Raw genomic sequence first — 17,931 nt, forward strand, 5'->3', positions numbered from 1 at the left:
TTGTAATTATAATGAAGGGTTAATTAAAAATCGATTTTTTTAGGGTGGGCGGATGGGGGTTTGGGCGGTTGGCTAGTGGATACTTCTAGTATTTGAGGTATACGGTCCGTGACAGAAAACGTAAGCAGGAACACCAAAAATTCAAAACCGTACGATAACGACGACTATACCACGTCCTCAAACAAGGTTTGTATCCTCTTTATCTTTTGGGAATTCTTGTGGAGTATAATTATTGGAATTCACTTTCAGATCCCACTGAACTTGCAGTGTAATTAACGAACTAATTGAACCTATGGCCTTTGCGAAATCAATCAAATCTGCAAAGCGTCGAATGAAAGGCCAAAGAGGGTGAATAGGGGGAAATAAAGTAACGTACAATTACGCAAAATATCACAAATACTATATTATATATAAAATTTTATTCCGTCAAACATAATGGTTACTAATTAAAGTTATCTATATTAAATAGCAAGCCCTGGCTAAAGTCATGCGATTTATTTCGTGCGAATACTAGGAGAGTTATAACGAGAATTTAAAATATAATAAATTGCAAAAACCTATAGGTAATTTTTAGCACCTGCTTGAAGAAGACACCCTTTTACCCTACTATGGCCTCCTTCTACCGCTGCTTGGAGAGCTGTCTTTCCATCAAATCCTGTTCCTGCTGCTGCATTAACGTCCGCATTCTCTTTGAGTAGCCGCTCGACAATAGCCAGGTGGCCTCCTCCCGCTGCTGCTTGGAGAGCTGTCTTTCCATCAAATCCTGTTCCTGCTGCTGCATTAACGTCCGCATTCTCTTTGAGTAGCCGCTCGACAATAGCCAGGTGGCCTCCTCCCGCTGCTGCTTGGAGAGCTGTCCTTCCACCATATTCTGTTCCTGCTGCTGCATTAACATCCGCATTCTCTTTGAGTAGCCGCTCGACAATAGCCAGGTGGCCTCTTCCCGCTGCTGCTTGGAGAGCTGTCCTTCCACTATCTATTCCTGCTGCTGTATTAACGTCCGCATTCTCTTGGAGCAGCCGCTCGACAATAGCCAGGTAGCCTCCTCCCGCTGCTGCTTGGAGAGCTGTTCTTCCACTCTCTATTCCTGCTGCTGCATTAACGTCCGCATTCTCTTGGAGTAGCCGCTCGACAATAGCCAGGTGGCCTCCTTCCGCTGCTGCTTGGAGAGCTGTCCTTCCACTATCTATTCCTGCTGCTGTATTAACGTCCGCATTCTCTTGGAGCAGCCGCTCGACAATAGCCAGGTAGCCTCCTTCCGCTGCTGCTTGGAGAGCTGTCCTTTCACCATATTCTGTATTAACGTCCGCATTCTCTTGGAGCAGCCGCTCGACAATAGCCAGGTAGCCTCCTCCCGCTGCTGCTTGGAGAGCTGTCCTTTCACCATATTCTGTTCCTGCTGCTGCATTAACGTCCGCATTCTCTTGGAGTAGCCGCTCGACAATAGCCAGGTGGCCTCCTTCTGCTGCTGCTTGGAGAGCTGTTCTTCTACCATATTCTGTTCCTGCCGCTGCATTAACGTCCGCATTCTCTTGGAGCAGCCGCTCGACAATAGCCAGGTGGCCTCCTCCCGCTGCTGCTTGGAGAGCTGTCCTTCCACCATATTCTGTTCCTGCTGCTGTATTAACGTCCGCATTCTCTTTGAGTAGCCGCTCGACAATAGCCAGGTAGCCTCCTCCCGCTGCTGCTTGGAGAGCTGTTCTTCCACTCTCTATTCCTGCTGCTGCATTAACGTCCGCATTCTCTTGGAGCAGCCGCTCGACAATAATCAGGTGGCCTCCTCCCGCTGCTGCTTGGAGAGCTGTTCTTCCACTCTCTATTCCTGCTGCTGCATTAACGTCCGCATTCTCTTGGAGCAGCCGCTCGACAATAGCCAGGTGGCCTTCTCCTGCTGCTGCTTGAAGAGCTGTCCTTCCACCATATTCTGTTTCTGCTACTGCATTAACGTCCGCAATCTCTTGGAGTAGTCGCTCCATAACGGCGAGGTGCCCCAAAGAACATGCCCTCACTAGTTCTTGAATACTCTCGTCAATAGACGGCCTTACTAGGTGCTTTTTCCCTCTCTTAGCACCCAATATTATCTCAAGCTGCTCCAGGCTAGATGTTTCACACGCTAAAGCGAATATACTCCTTCCTTCCCCCATCCAAAGATGGTCCCAGTAGCGGTCCTCTTCTGTCCTGATAATGTTCTGCCAAACATAAAAAATACTAGTATGACCCTCTCTAATTGCCCAAAGGAATATATTCCAGTGAGGTAACGATTTACTGTCTGGAATCAAGCTCCACGGTTTCCATTCTGGCGGTAGATGAGTTCCACGGACAAAATCTTCCAATCTTGCAAAACCTTTCACGTCTTGCCGCTCCACGTAATGGCAATGGCTGTGCCAGTACGCCTTGCAGTAATCGAAAAGTTGGAAGGAAGGAGCTATTCTTGAGGATTGCTGTGCGCTCAATTGAAATCTTAGAAGGTCAACCACGTCAATTTGCCTAGCTCTTCTTACTAGGCTGCTTCTTCCGTCGAGCAACGCTAAAGGTCGGATGGATGTCGGAAGAACGCTTGAAACTAGCCTAGAAGGCTGATTCAGAGCGCGTACATTTGTTGTGTTTGAAGTCCGTGTTACTGCTTGGTGAAAGTCCGTAAATGACAAATATTGTAGGCAAATATTTGTCAGATACGGCTCTGCTCTATGTTCTTCGAAAACAAAGCTGGTAATTCCCGGTATGTCGGAACAGCTTAATAAAAAGGATAGAACAGAGTGGTGAGCCAATAAGACTCTGTCGTTGACCTTATCGTATTTGACGAGGTTACCACATATCCTGCATAGCTTCGATGGATCCAGTTTAATAGAAGGGCTTGCCCAGGACGCCTGGTCCGCCGTTATGGAGACTGCTTCTTCAAGTTCTCCGATGGTTAACGGCCGTTCCCCCCAAATAGCCCACTGAAATATCTTCTTCGCTATTTCAGCTAGCTTAGTATCATCTTTAGAGAGCTTGAGCAATGCGAAGCGGTAGAGTTCCGTCACTTTCTGCGGAGGGTTCGCGAAAAGATCAGGTATTCTATCTGGAGTCCCATCTTCCTCACAAACGTCAAGGATAGCTTTAAATTGCATGTCTACCCAGAGAAACCTTAATAACGATATTAGCGAATAATTCATAATTATATCGAGGACGAACGCTGTTAATTTAAGACTAACATTTCTTGGGCCCCAGAGAGTAGCGCGTGTTTAACTGTATCGAGTAGAGAATTCGAGCACACTGAGAGCCCATCCTGCACATGCTCGTCAATCTTGCTTTGAACAAAGACTTCAATGTCGCCTTTGACATCTTCTGGATTGATTTGAAGTATTTGGCTTGGGTGAAGGACCTTTGACATGTCCAAGTCTGGGTGATTTGTGGCAAGTATTCGAGCACTACTGAGCTTTTGGGTGGCCTTGAGGAAAGCTATAACATTCCTTTGATGGCTTTTATCCGCTTCGTCAAGCCCATCGATGAGAAGGAAAGCATTCTTGAAACAGCCGAAAAAGTATAGAAAGAGTTCTATAAGTTCGCTCGAGTCCGGCTCCGCCTGGTCAATCCGGTCCATGAAAAGCGATTCAAGACGTCTTTGTGAGTAGGGGAGAAGAGTCTCAAGCCTAATTACCTGATGTAAAATGCATCTCAGGAATGTGAGTGTAAGCAATGTCGTCTTGTCGAAAGAGTCAAAAAAGTAGTAGATGATAACTGTGTCATCCCTAGCTGCGAATATCGTTTGTAGATGACTTATTATGTAACCCCTAGTGTTTTGCTTAGAATGCAGATATATCAAGGGATCCACGGAGGCTAGCCAGATTCATACATGAGTATAGTTTTGCCACACCCAGCTTTAAACAAGCAAAAGTCAGTATGGTTTTTGGCAAAGTGACAACCACATTCAATAATAGAATAACTCACGGATCCCATAGCACCAAAGATGCTTTGAATCTGTCTGATCAATCCAACCTCGGAATTCTGGTCTACCAAGGATCCAATGGCAGGTTCCTTCGCAACGTAGTGCTTGCGCCTGGCGGAGACTAATGGCGTAGTCATGATTCGGGATTCGCCTTAATAGCCGGATTTTCTGCCGCTCTAGGGTAGGGAATAATGAGTTTCATTCCCACATCTCTCCCTCTTCGACGACTTACCGTCTTCTTTCAGAATTTTCTGAACCTGCCGAGCTCGGTTTTGATGTAGCGCAAGCGTCTGCTGTTCTCGAAAGTCTTCCATTTTGTGCATTTCAGCTACTTGTTTTAATCGGGCCGTTCTGTTGTCCTCAATTTCAGCTGTTAACAAGCGACGAAAGCCGTGTGCTGCCTGCTCAGATGCAAGTTGTAGTTCTTCCGTAATTTCATCTTTGGCTAGACTAAGATTTTCCTCTATGTCTTTGAATTCTATTTTGAACGACTTCCATATGGACTTCAAGAACCTATTGATGCCTGTTGTGGGAAAAACAGGGGGGGGTTAGAAACCTTTCAAAATAATGATTAACTAGGACTTCAGTCTTACCTTTCTCTTGCGCTCCCTTTAGTGCCTTGGAGCAGAAGACAACCACAATAGCATAGAAATCCGAAAGTGCTTGTTGGAGTCTTAGGGCTTGCGGGAAAAGCTTCTCATATTCAGATAATCGAGGACAGTAGTTACTGAGCTGAGCAACACGCTCTGAGAGCTTGTCGAAGTATTCGGCATAATTCGATGAAACCTAGCCAACGAGCAGATATAAGCAATAGAAAATGGTAATACTATCAAGAACAAACCAAAAGAGCGAGCTTGATGCTACCCCAGACTAGTGACGCTATCTGGTTAGGCCCTGCATACGTGTCGACGATTGTACAATACTGCTGGACAGAAGATAGGAGTCCTTGGACTCGAGAGGCAAAAACACGGCTTTTTCGAGTCGAGTTTTCTTTCACAATATCGTTCGTGAGATGAATAACGTCATCAGCTGTTGGTGTATAGCCTTGGAGCGAATCGAGTTGCGCGGTTTGATCTGATGAGAGAATCTGCCGAAACTCGGTCAATGCTACAGCTAGATCGCTATGAGACCTTTTTGGGATAAGCCAAACGTATTCAATGGACTTGGGTTGGGTAAACCGTACATGTTGGCACGTGTGCTCAGGTGGACATTGACACAAGGGGCAGTCGGAATCAACGATTTTAGTCTCTGTTGCGACTGTTCAGATGTCAGAGTTTCCCTATTACATTACACCGAGCAAGAATTCAGGTGTGAGGCAAAGTGAAAGATGCTAGGCAATCGAGAGGTCTTTTCTTGTTTCTCGAGCTGAAGAGGCTGAGCAACCCAGCAAGGTTACAACTGTATTCAGTTTGAGCACGAGGTTTTGAAAGTCGTTCAGATTTACCTGCCGGTCGCAGCGACTGCGCCTCCACAAACCAGAGAGAGGTGGCCTGTTGAGGGTGTTGGAAAGCGACGTGCGCGAAGATTAGCAGGATCGTGGCTTCGCTGAAGGCAGTGAGGACGACTTGTATGTGCAACTGGGCGCAGGACCCAGCCTGGGGTAAATCAAATCGGAATCCCTGGCCTCAAGTTGTCAGGCATTGGGGATTGTCAAAAACAAACCCACAAAAGTGGTTATTTGGCACTTTAAGGGTAGCACTTTCCCCTTTCCTCTAATTCTTTAATAACTCATATCACTCAGGATAAGCTCACACGAAATGCTCGTACGGAGATTCCTGCGATGCACCGAATGCCTCACTATGGTATTCTTGCTTCACAGGGTGTCGGTCAACCTTTACGAAGTTAGGTTCCCACATCACTCAGCCGCTCAAACCTGAATTTGGCCACGACAGCACTATAATTTCGAAAAACTAAAATTGGAATCGGACTTTTTGGGGCATTTTCCATCTTCTGAGAAGTTTTGAGAATTTTCTAAGCACTTTGAAAATTTTATAAATTTTCGGTGTTCCGACAGGGGTATAAATGGGCGGCTGAGTGGTTTGGGCGTTTGGCTGGCGAACCCTTCTATGCCCCACGTTGATACAGATCGGATGCGAATGTCCAGATGCCACCTTTCTATGACCCTCCTTCCATCGTTCCTTTGCCATGGACGGTTTGTTCCGAGTTAAACCATACACGTGATAATGTAAATTCTTGGTTGCAGGGAAATCGGGGGTCGTGAACTCGGCACGTACTCGGCTGCAAGAACCGGGGGTACCTGCTAACTCGGTTACAGTAAAACCGGGATTATGAGCCGGAGATCAGCCCGGTTAAAGCAGCCACTACTATATGAGCCAAAATAAGCCCAAAATCCCAACATTACAAATCATTTCTTTGATGGTCTAACGGTCATGATTTCCGCTTGTCATAGCGACAAAGCGCGGGAGATCGGGGTTCGACTCCCCGTCAGAGAGTAACATCTATGAGTTCATGTCCCTGAGCTTTGCTCAGACACCGCGAATCTTGTTTCTTCTTTTTTTCCAGTATCGATTTGGATTTGCATTGATGCTTAAAACCCAAAATCACATTTTTTATATTTTCTTTTTGAGCATATTCTGTGCCGCTAAGCGAGAGGAGGCCCGAGACTAGGTCCACCAGCGATATCAAGGCGGTCTGCAGGCCATGTGCGGGATCTAGGGCATATGGGGGGAAGGTTCTTCCGGGAAGCGAAGCTGCGGAACCCTGCACGTGCTCTTTATTAGAAAGATTCAGTGGGGTCACTTTTGAGATTTTGAAAGTGCAAGCTTCTGAGTGACTTCTCAACAGAATGCAAAGAAGCGGTTAGCAGTGAAGCGGTGAGCGGTGAACGGTGAACGGTGAACGGTGAGCAGTGAGCGGTGAGCGGTGAGCGGTGAAGAAGCGACGTGACGTTTCAAGAGTGAAAAGGGGGGAGTGCCGTAAGCAAAGTTCACTGTGCTTTCGGACCACGCTTCTTTGCTTCTAAACCAAACTACTCTCCCAGTCCAAGGCTCACTACAACGCCATGTCTGCTGTGCCATTCATTAGCAACGGGACCCAAATTGTTCAACACTGGAACTTGGGTCTAGCCCACACATATGACCACCACTTTTCCTTTGCCAACCAACGTTCCATTCCCCGGCAATGCGATTGGGCCCAAGGGTCTTGGTTACATGGGAAATAACACGCAAGGACGCTCCTTTCCCTGTCTCATAAGACGCTCTAGGGCGATCAAATTATCTTGGCAAGGTACCACGGGATCGTGCGATTCGTGCCTCCCTGAAGCTGGGGGAAGCAAGGTCTTGCCCTTTGAAGGTACATCAAGCTGAATAGAAATATGAAGAACTTCTATATTGAGTTTTCCGGTTGGCATTAAAGGTCAATAACACATTGAGCAAGAGCAAGAACTTCTCCATCGTCTCGCCCCTCACAACTACCCCGCCATGACTAAGGCGATAAGCGACAGGGGCTGCATTGGTTGACATCGACCACACTCCTCCACTACCACATCTTCACAGAGCAGGACTCACACTCTCTCCTTAACAAGCCATCAAGCCTCATTCATAATCCTAACTGCCCACCATGTCTGGAATGCACTCCCACGACGGCGTTAACTTCCATGCTTCTCATGGTCACTCTCACGATCTCCCCGCCGCCGATCACGGCCATACCCATGAAGTCCTTGATGGGCCCGGGAGCTACATGGGCAGAGAGATGCCAATCATTGAGGGAAGAGACTGGTCTGAACGTGCTTTCACCGTTGGGATTGGAGGGTACGTAGCTCCTCTTGCCCGTTCGAAAGGATCCATCTCATTAAGGGCCGGGTTAATCACGTGCGAGGACATCACCCTCCCTCCCCCTTGCGCAATTATTGATAGCAATATCCTCATGCACGGGATGCCTTCTAAAGAGCATTCGTTGATAGTTATACAGTCCCGTCGGGTCAGGAAAGACGGCTCTGATGTTAGCCCTCTGCCTCGCACTCCGAGAGAAATACTCCATTGCAGCAGTGACGAATGATATCTTCACCCGCGAGGATGCCGAATTTCTGACAAAACACAAAGCCCTTCCTGCATCGCGCATTCGTGCCATAGAGACTGGAGGTTGTCCTCATGCTGCCGTTCGGGAAGACATCTCTGCCAACCTTGCCGCACTGGAAGACCTGCACCGCGAGTTCACAACTGACATCCTCCTGATAGAATCTGGAGGCGACAATTTAGCGGCGAATTATTCCAGAGAACTAGCTGATTACATCATCTACGTGATTGATGTCAGTGGTGGCGATAAGATTCCACGGAAAGGAGGACCAGGCATAACGCAGAGCGATCTGCTGATTGTGAACAAGACCGATTTAGCCGAGGCTGTGGGTGCAGACTTGGATGTGATGGATAGAGATGCGAGGAAGATGAGAGAAGGTGGGCCGACTGTTTTTGCGCAGGTCAAGAAGGGCAGGGGAGTCGATCATATTCTGGGTCTGATCGAGAGCGCATGGAAGGGCAGCGGTGCAGAGGCGGTCACTAAAGAGAGAGGTGGGCCCCATGCTACGGCTGGCTTGGATGAGCTGAAGTAGATTGCTTTTCGCTTTGGTATAGTTTGATATCGGGGCGGCTTTTTGGTGGGGATTCTGAGCAATAGCAAGCATTCCTTTGTGGCTAACGTTAACTTTATCTTGTTGGCTCCAAAATGTCTCCGAAGTCTGGGACCGGAGTTAATCTCAGGAGTAGCAGCAAGAATTGGCTTGCCCTAGTTCTTGATTTTCCGAGATCGTGAGGTGTGGACTGGCATTCCACTTCGCACCATCATTGCTTTTTGGACTGGAATATGCACTCACATTATATTCCTTCCGTGAGTCTCTCAATATCTCCCTTCCCCACCCAGTAATCTCACAGTCTTCCGAAACACCAGAATAGCTTCGTTCTTCGTTCTTCTTTCGCTCACCCCTCAGTCTCAAGGACAACTTCTTTTCTAGATATCTCCATGTCATCCACCCATTCCTCAAAAGCTATGAACAACCGTCACATCAACCTCAATCAAATCGACTTAGATCTACACCGCCTCACCAATATCCAACTGGACACCATTCGTCAGAGTTATCCAGACAACGTTGCCGTGGGCGCTGAGTGGACCAGAAGACAGCCAGTTCGCCCTCTTTATATCACCCCAAAATCCACCGAGAACCATCTCATTACTCTCAACGGAATCGACCTCGATCTCCCCCACCTCACCGATATCCAATTCGACACCGTTCGGCGTGGCTGCCCTAACCATCCTGCTGTGAACGCCGAGTGGGAGCGTCGGCACCCCAGCCCTCCTGCTCCCGCGTATTACACCGCAGAGAACGAGATATCCGTACATCGAATCACTGCAATCGAAACGTATGCGTCAAGCTCTAGAAGCACTGATGCCTTTACAGACGAAATGGACTGGGAGCCCACGCAGTGGAAGCAGACAACACCTTCTGTGAGCCTCACCGCAGTCTCCCATATATGTCGCTGCCCTCCATGCAACATTCTCGAGTCCCGACAACGACAGGAGAGATCATATTTCCGAGTTCGAGTTCGAGCGATTGCCGACCACCAAAGAGGAATCGAAGAAGAACTCGAAGAGGATTCGGAAGTCGATGGCGAGGGCAACCACAAGGCAAAGGGCATCAAATACCCTTACATTCTCGGGCCAATAGCAGACACTGTTTTCGAATCTCATTACCTGCCAGGACCTCGCCTCAAAGATACGATTCGAGGAGACCCCATCGACCCCTTCGTCGGCTCAAGCGCCAATGGGTGCACTTATTCATCTCCAGAGAGCACCGATTCCGAGCTCGAGGAACCTCGACTCTTCCCCATCTCTCCATCGCAAGCATTCACCCCGTTCCACATTACTCCCTGTTTCTCCCTCCAATACCTCCCCGCAGCTTCGCTCCCAGAAACCCGCCGTTCCTCACCCTCGAGACAAGAAGAGCGTTTCAACTTCGAGGACAGCGCCGAGAATGGTCCAGTGATGAATCCTTTTGGGATCACTTCACAAAGAAATTTGCCTCGTGGAAATGAAAAGACAAAAGAACATTCGTGGTTTCAAGAGCTTGCGGCGCAGAATGCTTTGTTTAGCGCTCTCCCGGTCTTTGATACTATTATCGAGTCGGATGTCCAAGATGAGGATGCCCCTGAGACTGCAATGAATTCTCCTGTTGAGCTGATTGTTCCCAGTGTCCCGTACATTTCAGATGGAGAAGGGGATGCGGATGAGGAGGACAATGCTGTGAAGATTAGCAGGGAGTTAGAGGATGTTCGTCTTGCGGAGGAGGATGAGTGGCAAGAAGAGGGAAGCTCTCATGCGACGGGTGAAGGTGGAGAGGCGGATGATGAGGATAGGAATTTTGAGTTTGGTGAGGAGGGGTATGTGTTTGTTAATGGGAATGAACAGTCTGATACTGGTGGGTCGTGGAGCCTTTTGAGGACCTGGAATGGGACAGCGAGGAGAGGGAGCAGACGTCCTTCTTTAGTTGATGAAGAGAGTGAAGTCCGACCCTGGTAGATGGTGAGAGTTATGGACAGTGGAGGAGTTGGTATGGGGACCCTGTTTATTCATATCTTGCTTCGGGATGCGCGGTGTTACTGGGTATGGTTATTCCCTTGGACTCGGAATGGAGGTGTGAAAGGTATAAGAATTAGCAGTGAGAGACTCTATGTCTGCTCACCATTTTATGCATCCATAAAAGTGGATCACGCGTGGTGCTCCTCAAGCCACATCTGTCAGTCCTTCACGCTGTCTACCTATTGTAGAGATCTCGCTCCAAAATTGCCGAGTAGCGTGTCAGTCAACGAGAAGATGGTAAAGTGGAAAGAGCCATCAAGAGGACGAGCAACTTCGATTTGGCTACCCATTGTTGCCGTGATTCGCGTGTAAAAATCAGGGGTCGTCTCTGATTCCTTTTCCGATGTGTAGCGAGAGTAGATAGAGCGCAGTACCACTTTGCAACATGTCGGTGTGTTCTCGGCCTTCCTGAGGATGATGAAGTAAGGAAAGCTTCAAAGATACAACAAGATAAGCAGTGATCTAGAAGTACATCTGCATAACGACGACTCTGGAGCAGTCCAAAGCAGGAGGACCCTGCTGCTTGAATATAGATTAACTTACCGCTCTAGCTTTCGGCCAATGATAGCGGCCTTTGCTTCAGAGTATTGTCCACTTTTTAGATACTCAAACCTTGGTTTATAGATAACGCGTTTCCCCGCATAAAGCTCCCCAGATCCACTTTAGATTGGGTCGTCATGCGTAAGCCACATACGCCTCGATGCCGGCAGGCCAGGAGTCATAGCTGTAGGGTTTTGTCGGCGAGAGATATCGCGTTCCCTCTTGGCAATTTTCGAAATCTCGAAAAGAGAGACTTAGTTAGAGCTAATGGGCGTGTACGTGGAACAAAAACTGAATACTAAAGATGCGTTTTGCTTTTGCACCATAGAGAAGCTCGGCTCCCTGATGCTCCCGCGACCCGTCGATTTGACGGTCTAGAAGAAAGAACAAACGCCTTCTTGCTATGAAGGGAAAATTGGCCACAACTACTTGTCGAGGGTAATGAATATCAAGAGATGTTTTTATGGAGTACTGGGAGCTTTCGACCTTGTCGACTAGACTAACTATATGCAAGGCCTAAATGATAGCATGTGGAAACGTCACGTCCAAGACTGAAAAACTCAAAATCGCTCTGTATTTCTTTCTCCAAAATGCTGCGCGCAACAATTTATCTCATCCCACAATCCCAGGAAACCGGTACGCCAAAACAGATCCACCGCGATGCTGGCTTCACGAGAAGTCTTCGCCGCCTTCCTCGATAGCATTCTTGATCCTCAACAAGATAGTCGTCTTCCACTTATCAAGCTTGCTCATCTGGTCGTACAAGAACAGCTTCTCCGCAAACGCTTCCTGGTCACCTGCCTCTACTTGCTCTGTAAGATCAACGAGTAGCTGATGCTCTCTTGTGCTTGGAAATGTTGGGTCCATATCTCTGTATTTCTCTAGTGCTCTATTCGTGGCCACCATATCTCCAACTGCCAGATGGCAGAGGCCAGCTTTCAGGAAATAGTCTTTGACTGACCACTTCATGAGGTTGTTTGAGACCGAGGAAGCGGAGACTTTCTCGAAATTCTCGATCGCTTTGTAATAATCCCCGTCGAGGGCAGCAAGGTCTCCAACCTTGAGGTAAAGCTTGTTTGCCAGCCTGTATTTCCGTTAGATATGCCACCCAACAACATTGCAATGTACGTACGCTTCAGCATTGTCGCTCTCAAACCAACTGGCAGCCAACTCATAACTCTCGATAGCCTTCTTCTGGTCTCCGATCTCAACTTCGTAACACTCTGCCAAGTTCTGCTTGTGTGTAGCTGCTCTCCTGAAATTGCCCTTCGCTGTGTAGTGGTTGATAGCAACGTCAAGACATCGTGCAGCGTCTAATGGATCCGTCTTCCTGTAGACTTTGAATGCTTCCGTGAGGGTATTAGCAGCATCGTCTGGTTCGCTCAATTTGTTTGTCTGTATCTCAGCGGCACGCTCAAATGCTTGACCGGCTTCTTTGTCTGGTGGCCTCGTCAGCTCCAACCTTGACAGGATTCTGGGAGTGGTTGCGCACTCTGCTTCTGCATGCGGAACGCATTCGCAGCTTGTGTGTATAGGTCTGCTGCGTTCTCCCACTTCTCTTGTCGCCCCCCAAATAGACTGAATCCGCCACCAGCACCGGATGCTGCTTTGTCTGCCTTGCTGGATATCAATATTTTGGCTTATCGGGCAGCCGGATTGCGGGGTAGAATGCGCACCTTTTGCAGTAGAGCGCGAGGGTCCTGCGCCATATTTTCTGTGATATTAGGAGCTGTAGAAACTTGAGGCAACGGGGAATCTGTTCAGAATGTATGAGCTGGCGTTGTGGTTGAGTTTGGAGTTTGACATGTGTCCAGAGGTCCAAGTTAGCCACCCTCTGACGAAGTTCGCCTGCAGCTCTTCACCAGCACTAGCGCCATGCCTGAGATCTCACTCACAACTTCAAGTCATCTGCTAATTGCGGAGCTCGCAAGCAGCAATTGATAGCATTGCTCGCCATTCGAGCCCAAGATGTCTGGTTTTATATGTTCGCGTTGTCGCTCGTCTCTTCGGAGAGTTTTGCGCGCCCAGTCACGATCCATCAATAGCTCCGTCCGCAACTCCAGCCCCGAACCTCTTCGCAACAAGCTTGTTGACATCGATGCTCTCCTCTCTAAACCCACCTGGTCCGTCCGTTCGCTCCTCCCAGATCCCGATGCCCCTCCATCAGAAGAAATCACTCCCGCAAAACTACACCACCTACTTCGTCTCTCCGCGCTTCCCCTTCCAAAATCGCTGGTTGAAGAGGCTGAAATGCTGAAAACGTTACATTCACAACTACATTTTGTGAAGGATATTCAGAAGGTGGATACAGAGGGCGTAGAGCCGTTACGGAGTATCAGGGATGAAACGGAGGAGGGGGTCAAGGAGATTACTATTGGGATGGAGGACTTGAAGCAGGCGTTTGAGAAGGAGGAGATTAAGGGAAGGAATAGGAGGCCCAGAAGGAGGAGAGGATATATGGTGGATGCACAGGGGGTAGAGGATTGGGATGTTTTGGGGACGGCGGGAGAGAAGGTTGAGCTGGCTGGAGGGAAGTATTTTGTCGTTAGGAGTGGGAAGGAATAATTATACCCCGACAGAAATGTAAGAGATGGAAAACACAAAGTAAATGGCCTCTCATACCGGGTGTTGAGGAGGTCGTAACAGTTTATCTTGAATTGCTCTATCTTGGATATCGTGTGCTCGTTTCATCGTGTGTCGAAGTTGACCAAAAAAGTAGCGCTCACTTCTGATGTCCCACGTCAACTTGGACATCTCATTGCTGCCCTGCCGTTCTTCCCTTTCGAAATGTTCCCTCAATCTATCGTACAATCCACGTCTACCCCTTTCAAATGTCTTTAGAAGTTTTAGAACATTCAGGTCCTAAATGTCTAGCATGACTTGGGACGTCGAAAATCAGTGCCGCTTTTCTGTCCACTGCGAGCATGTATTGTTACTTTCCAAGATGCAATTTCTCCGCCGCTCTCTCCATCAAGGTCTGGTCCGTTTTCTTCTTAACCTCCTTCTCCATCTCTGCTGCTTCGGCCTCTGGATCGACCTCCACTCCTCTCTTCTTTTCTTCTTCCTTCTTTTCCTGTTCCTCAAGCAAAGCCAAAGTTTCTTCTTCTCTTGCTACCTCCTCAACATCTATGTCCTCGAACCCAATCTTCTCTAAGATTGATCCTACAAGATACTGATAGCGCAAATGACCGCTCACCATCTCAGAGACATCGACATTCTCTATTCCTTTGACATCTTGAGCGTCTTGTAATCCGGCAACGCCATACTGAATGGCACTTGTCCGAAATAAAAATGCTAGAATATAATCATTCTTTGAGTAGACATTAATAAGCCGTCCTGCAACGACGCTCCTCATTGCCCTCCAATCGGCAGCGTCGCTTGGAGCAGGCGTTCCTATCAGAACAGCGGAATCCACCAGACCGAAAGCTCGACGCTCTGCCAGGCTCATGAGGCAGGAATATATGAGCCTCGCGCCTAAGGAATAGCCGATTAATGTCACTGGCCTTTCTCCTTGTGCTTTGTTGATCAGAGCATCCGCGAGGATCAAACCAGCTTTATCGGCGCGGTTTTTTGCAACAGAGAACGGATTATCCACGACCTTGGAAACCTTCAAGAGGGCTACGGGCCACAAAGCCTCCATCAAACTGGCAAATATCGTTCGAGCAATGATTTCCTTCTTAGCAACAGTCCAGGCAGCGCTCTTGACGACGGATTCCATCGAACTCCCCAACTTGGTCAATGCTTCTAATTCCCATCTCAGAGCAAAGACTTCACTCTGGCGCCCCAAGGCTCTCCATGGAGTGATTATGTCTTCTTTTTGAGTAAGCCAACCACTTATCCCCACAGTAACCCTTAGTCGCCGGTCCTCAGGTTTCTGTTCGTGATGTCGAGAGCCTTTCAAAGGCAAGAATGCGAAGTCCTCCACCTCCTTGGCGTATGCATCCATCATCTTCCCAGTCATTCTACCACCGTAAGCTCCAAACAGACTGCCCACGATAACGCCACTTTCAGCCAGAGCTCCGAGTAATCCTGCCGCTGTCGTGGCACCTAAGCCAAGGCCTCCCATGATTGTCCCAATAGCCCCGGCAACCACTACAACGAATCAGCAAGATATTTCTTTGGGAGGGGGGGAGCTGGGAGCATGTCTCATGTTCTCAATCAGTGAAATAGGGAGCTCGGGGCATTGGTCAAAGAAATAGGTTGGTTACAGGGGGCAGCTAGTCCTCCAGTGACACCTATAATCGCCGCACCAGCCACCCCTGCGAGTCCCACTTTCCATCTTCGAGCGACTTTGTTCTCCTCAGTTCGTTTGTGTGCTTCCTCAGTCCCTGACATGTGCTTAGCTGCTTCAAGTAGACCTTGTGCAACCTTGACTTCATCTTCCGTGAGAATGTGCAGTGGGAGATGCAAGGAAGAGCTAATATGTAGCAACAGCACCCGAGAGTGGGCCACATAATGCTCGAGAGACAATAACAATAGCAACATAGCATGTAAAAGGAGTATTCGTCGATCTTTTGGTAGGCTTACGAGGGAGGTAGAGGTGGGGCGGTATAATTCAATTAGAGCAGCATCAGCTTCCTCAATATTGGTATTTGACCCTGGTTCAATCTTTAGTCGAGTTCTGACAGTACCTGGAGAACCACTAATGGGAATGCACTCAGGACTCACGGATGACTTTTGGCTCTGCGGGCGCCGACGAGTCGGTAGTTGTTGCTGCAGTTGCCTTCTCCTTCTTTTCTGCAACCACCTCTTTTGGGCTGTTCACCACTGCTCCTACCCTGGAGATGACAGATTTTCGCCACTTGTCGAAGAAATCCAAATATGCATTCTTCAGCTCGAGCATTTTTGGAGCACTCAATTCTTTTTCGCGCCTTTCTCTAAGCTTACGTGCCTTCTCTTCATCTTCAGTCTCCTTGTGAGGCTTGCTATCTTCAATGTTGGGGTTTTTGTCTGTCACATGCAGAGCTTGCTGTGGTGTATTTGCAGAAGTAATTGAGGCATCGAAAGTGTCGGTAATGTGCTTGCGCATGACCTCCGTGATGTTCGCGATAAGTAGCGTCAACTCGACCTGCTCCTCAGTTGAAAGGATTGCGCTGAGATCTGCTTCAGGGTCTGGAGCGGACTCAGTTTTTCCATCTGGGGGAGCCATAGTGGAGAGTGGTCGTGGTCGGGAAATATTGTGCCAAGACAGAAAGTTGTCGACAATCGCGAGGGGTTCCTGAAGATAACGTTCGTCTTTGGTCTCCCTGCATAGACCCACTTTTAATTGGCGAGTCAATCACACGCCTGCAGTGGGGGGAAGGGCGGCACCGGATTCTCAATGGCCCAGTCGAATTTGAACAATTAGTTCGACTTTTAACATACTAAACCTTCCGAGACAATTAGAAGGGTTGACTAGACTCTGAATGCAAAACAGTAAGAGGAAACATTTGGAGAGACGGTATCTAAAATGTTCCACCTAGCTCGGAAACAATCCAGAATAAGCGTTACTTGTGTTGTTCACAGTGAGAGAGATTAAGGGATAATTTTGGCCCCAGCCACGCCGATATCTTAGCCATGTGAGAAAATACTGAGTTGCAAATGGAGTACCGTAGCGACTGCCCATAAATTTGTTTTCCAGGGAATGTATGGGGCTCCAGCCCGACCATCGAATTCAAATACTAGGCAGGCAAGTAACTGAACTGTATGCTCAGGATTGAGATCGAGACATTCATGGGCAATTGTCAAAGGAATGACTTCATTCTGTTCATTGGAAAGGAAAAGGTCAGATACCCCGGCACAGAAGCATCTACAGATGCTACAATTTGGACTTCCAGAATCGTCTCCAAGTGCGGGGTGACAGAACAACCCAAAACTAGTCCCAGGGGCGAACAATATCCAACATCTACTCTGTATAGGTACTATCGACAGTCAAATCTTTCAGCATTTGCAGCCTTTAACCTGGCCAACAGTCCCTCAAGTTGGACCCAATATCAGTATAGCCTTGTACCTCCTCATTGCAGTAAAACAAGAGTCCCTAGCTTTTGACAGTTTCGTGATTGTATTGCCGTCATCTCAGCTTGGACCTTGGTCTTTAAAAGGCGATTTGACATGGTTAAATGGCTTCTGACAACCGCGGCGGTGTCCTCGAAGGTCGCAACGGTATTTCTGTCCCCGAGAGGAATCGGCTCTGCCTTTTCCTGGCAGATTCAAAGATATGCTGCGCTACCGCGCTCTTGACCGCAACGTCTCAAGTATTAGCCTCCTTTGAATCTTTGCTAATCTTCGTTGCTTCGATTCGAGGATGCAGGTCTGTGGAGTCCTTGATTGCCGCATTCTCAGACTTCGACCACAGACTGATATTTGGCCACCAAGAGCTTGATGGTTGAATTGGCTTCAGGGCAGCTTCGGTTGCTGAGATTCGGCTCGCTGCATTCTCGGCCTCTCGTATGACTTTGGCGTCGCCTTCTTTGGCTTGATGCTCAACATCTAGAAGTTGTCTACTTATTGCGTCAATCTTGGGCCTGCCATGATTGAACGAGAAAGTCTACTTTGCCAAATTGTCCTTCTCTTCCTGTTTTGCTGCAAGGAGGGGCTGAAAGACCCAAATCCCTATGCAGTGTAAGCTATCTCTTTTCTTCGCAGTCATTTTACGAGTATCAGATCAGACCACTCACCATTAACGATTCCGACGCTGGTGGCTAGAAATAGCGGAAGCACACCGCGGATTTTGCTCATTGTCCTTGGATAATCTTGATCCACCAGATCCTCCTGTTGTTTGTTGATTATTTTGGTTGAACACGGATGTTCACAAATAATCGACTAGGATCCTCGGTATAACTTCGGAAGACCCTGTACATACCCCACATATTAGGTAACCAGTCGCGTCGACCCAC

General features: G+C 48.2%; 7 protein-coding genes and 1 non-coding gene across 8 annotated transcripts; 4 read left to right on the top strand and 4 right to left on the bottom strand.

The window, feature by feature from the left end:
- Nucleotides 1-425: 425 nt before the first annotated feature.
- K444DRAFT_408847 (ankyrin) lies at nt 426-5,398 on the bottom strand. Its single transcript, XM_024872597.1, has 10 exons — nt 5,373-5,398; nt 5,112-5,185; nt 4,770-5,058; nt 4,522-4,714; nt 4,161-4,451; nt 3,931-4,104; nt 3,836-3,860; nt 3,195-3,773; nt 843-3,126; nt 426-625 (listed from the first exon to the last, which is right to left on the bottom strand). Coding segments are annotated over exons 2-10 (3,843 nt in total). The 5' UTR covers nt 5,114-5,185; nt 5,373-5,398; the 3' UTR covers nt 426-619.
- Nucleotides 5,399-6,298: 900 nt separating this feature from the next.
- On the top strand, nt 6,299-6,381 carry K444DRAFT_t20. Its single transcript has one exon. It is a non-coding gene; the product is annotated as a tRNA-Asp (tRNA).
- Nucleotides 6,382-7,426: 1,045 nt separating this feature from the next.
- Nucleotides 7,427-8,933, top strand: K444DRAFT_613284 (urease accessory protein UreG). The gene is made up of 3 exons (XM_024880317.1): nt 7,427-7,698; nt 7,859-8,770; nt 8,831-8,933. Exons 1-2 carry the CDS (start codon nt 7,508-7,510, stop codon nt 8,493-8,495), a joined length of 828 nt encoding a protein of 275 aa, XP_024736639.1. The 5' UTR covers nt 7,427-7,507; the 3' UTR covers nt 8,496-8,770; nt 8,831-8,933.
- Nucleotides 8,622-10,675, top strand: K444DRAFT_408994 (uncharacterized protein). Its single transcript, XM_024872598.1, has 2 exons — nt 8,622-8,770; nt 8,831-10,675. Exons 1-2 carry the CDS (start codon nt 8,747-8,749, stop codon nt 10,454-10,456), a joined length of 1,650 nt encoding a protein of 549 aa, XP_024736640.1. The 5' UTR covers nt 8,622-8,746; the 3' UTR covers nt 10,457-10,675.
- Nucleotides 10,676-11,474: 799 nt separating this feature from the next.
- K444DRAFT_590123 (TPR-like protein) lies at nt 11,475-12,884 on the bottom strand. The gene is made up of 4 exons (XM_024878135.1): nt 12,733-12,884; nt 12,549-12,672; nt 12,189-12,495; nt 11,475-12,140 (listed from the first exon to the last, which is right to left on the bottom strand). The coding sequence occupies exons 1-4, from the start codon at nt 12,763-12,765 to the stop codon at nt 11,726-11,728; spliced, it is 879 nt and encodes a 292-aa protein (XP_024736641.1). The 5' UTR covers nt 12,766-12,884; the 3' UTR covers nt 11,475-11,725.
- A 140-nt stretch (nt 12,885-13,024) lies between these two features.
- K444DRAFT_529836 (uncharacterized protein) lies at nt 13,025-13,621 on the top strand (the record flags this gene model as incomplete). The annotated part of the gene is made up of 1 exon (XM_024874849.1): nt 13,025-13,621. The coding sequence occupies one exon, from the start codon at nt 13,025-13,027 to the stop codon at nt 13,619-13,621; it is 597 nt and encodes a 198-aa protein (XP_024736642.1).
- A 367-nt stretch (nt 13,622-13,988) lies between these two features.
- On the bottom strand, nt 13,989-16,205 carry K444DRAFT_529685 (DUF726-domain-containing protein; the record flags this gene model as incomplete). The annotated part of the gene is made up of 3 exons (XM_024874834.1): nt 13,989-15,148; nt 15,265-15,654; nt 15,725-16,205. The coding sequence occupies 3 exons, from the start codon at nt 16,203-16,205 to the stop codon at nt 13,989-13,991; spliced, it is 2,031 nt and encodes a 676-aa protein (XP_024736643.1).
- Nucleotides 16,206-16,918: 713 nt separating this feature from the next.
- K444DRAFT_613289 (uncharacterized protein) lies at nt 16,919-17,819 on the bottom strand. Its single transcript, XM_024880318.1, has 3 exons — nt 17,713-17,819; nt 17,587-17,647; nt 16,919-17,535 (listed from the first exon to the last, which is right to left on the bottom strand). The coding sequence occupies exons 1-3, from the start codon at nt 17,771-17,773 to the stop codon at nt 17,286-17,288; spliced, it is 372 nt and encodes a 123-aa protein (XP_024736644.1). The 5' UTR covers nt 17,774-17,819; the 3' UTR covers nt 16,919-17,285.
- Nucleotides 17,820-17,931: the final 112 nt, after the last annotated feature.

The sequence above is a fragment of the Hyaloscypha bicolor genome (assembly GCF_002865645.1).
Source record: "Hyaloscypha bicolor E unplaced genomic scaffold K444scaffold_83, whole genome shotgun sequence".
Taxonomy (NCBI): domain Eukaryota; kingdom Fungi; phylum Ascomycota; class Leotiomycetes; order Helotiales; family Hyaloscyphaceae; genus Hyaloscypha; species Hyaloscypha bicolor.

Coding starts and splice junctions, on each gene's coding strand:
- K444DRAFT_408847 (XM_024872597.1), bottom strand. Junction 4,452..4,521: donor AAAGGGAGCGCAAGAGAAAG/GTAAGACTGAAG, acceptor TTCCCACAACAG/GCATCAATAGGTTCTTGAAG. Junction 3,861..3,930: donor TCTTTGGTGCTATGGGATCC/GTGAGTTATTCT, acceptor GCTTGTTTAAAG/CTGGGTGTGGCAAAACTATA.
- K444DRAFT_613284 (XM_024880317.1), top strand. CDS start 7,508: ATGTCTGGAATGCACTCCCACGACGGCGTTAACTTCCATGCTTCTCAT. Junction 7,699..7,858: donor TTCACCGTTGGGATTGGAGG/GTACGTAGCTCC, acceptor ATAGTTATACAG/TCCCGTCGGGTCAGGAAAGA.
- K444DRAFT_408994 (XM_024872598.1), top strand. CDS start 8,747: ATGCACTCACATTATATTCCTTCC. Junction 8,771..8,830: donor ACTCACATTATATTCCTTCC/GTGAGTCTCTCA, acceptor CCGAAACACCAG/AATAGCTTCGTTCTTCGTTC.
- K444DRAFT_590123 (XM_024878135.1), bottom strand. CDS start 12,765: ATGGCGCAGGACCCTCGCGCTCTACTGCAAAAG. Junction 12,496..12,548: donor GTTCCGCATGCAGAAGCAGA/GTGCGCAACCAC, acceptor CGAGGCCACCAG/ACAAAGAAGCCGGTCAAGCA. Junction 12,141..12,188: donor GAGAGCGACAATGCTGAAGC/GTACGTACATTG, acceptor ACGGAAATACAG/GCTGGCAAACAAGCTTTACC.
- K444DRAFT_613289 (XM_024880318.1), bottom strand. CDS start 17,773: ATGAGCAAAATCCGCGGTGTGCTTCCGCTATTTCTAGCCACCAGCGTC. Junction 17,648..17,712: donor CAGCGTCGGAATCGTTAATG/GTGAGTGGTCTG, acceptor TACACTGCATAG/GGATTTGGGTCTTTCAGCCC. Junction 17,536..17,586: donor GAGAAGGACAATTTGGCAAA/GTAGACTTTCTC, acceptor CGCAATAAGTAG/ACAACTTCTAGATGTTGAGC.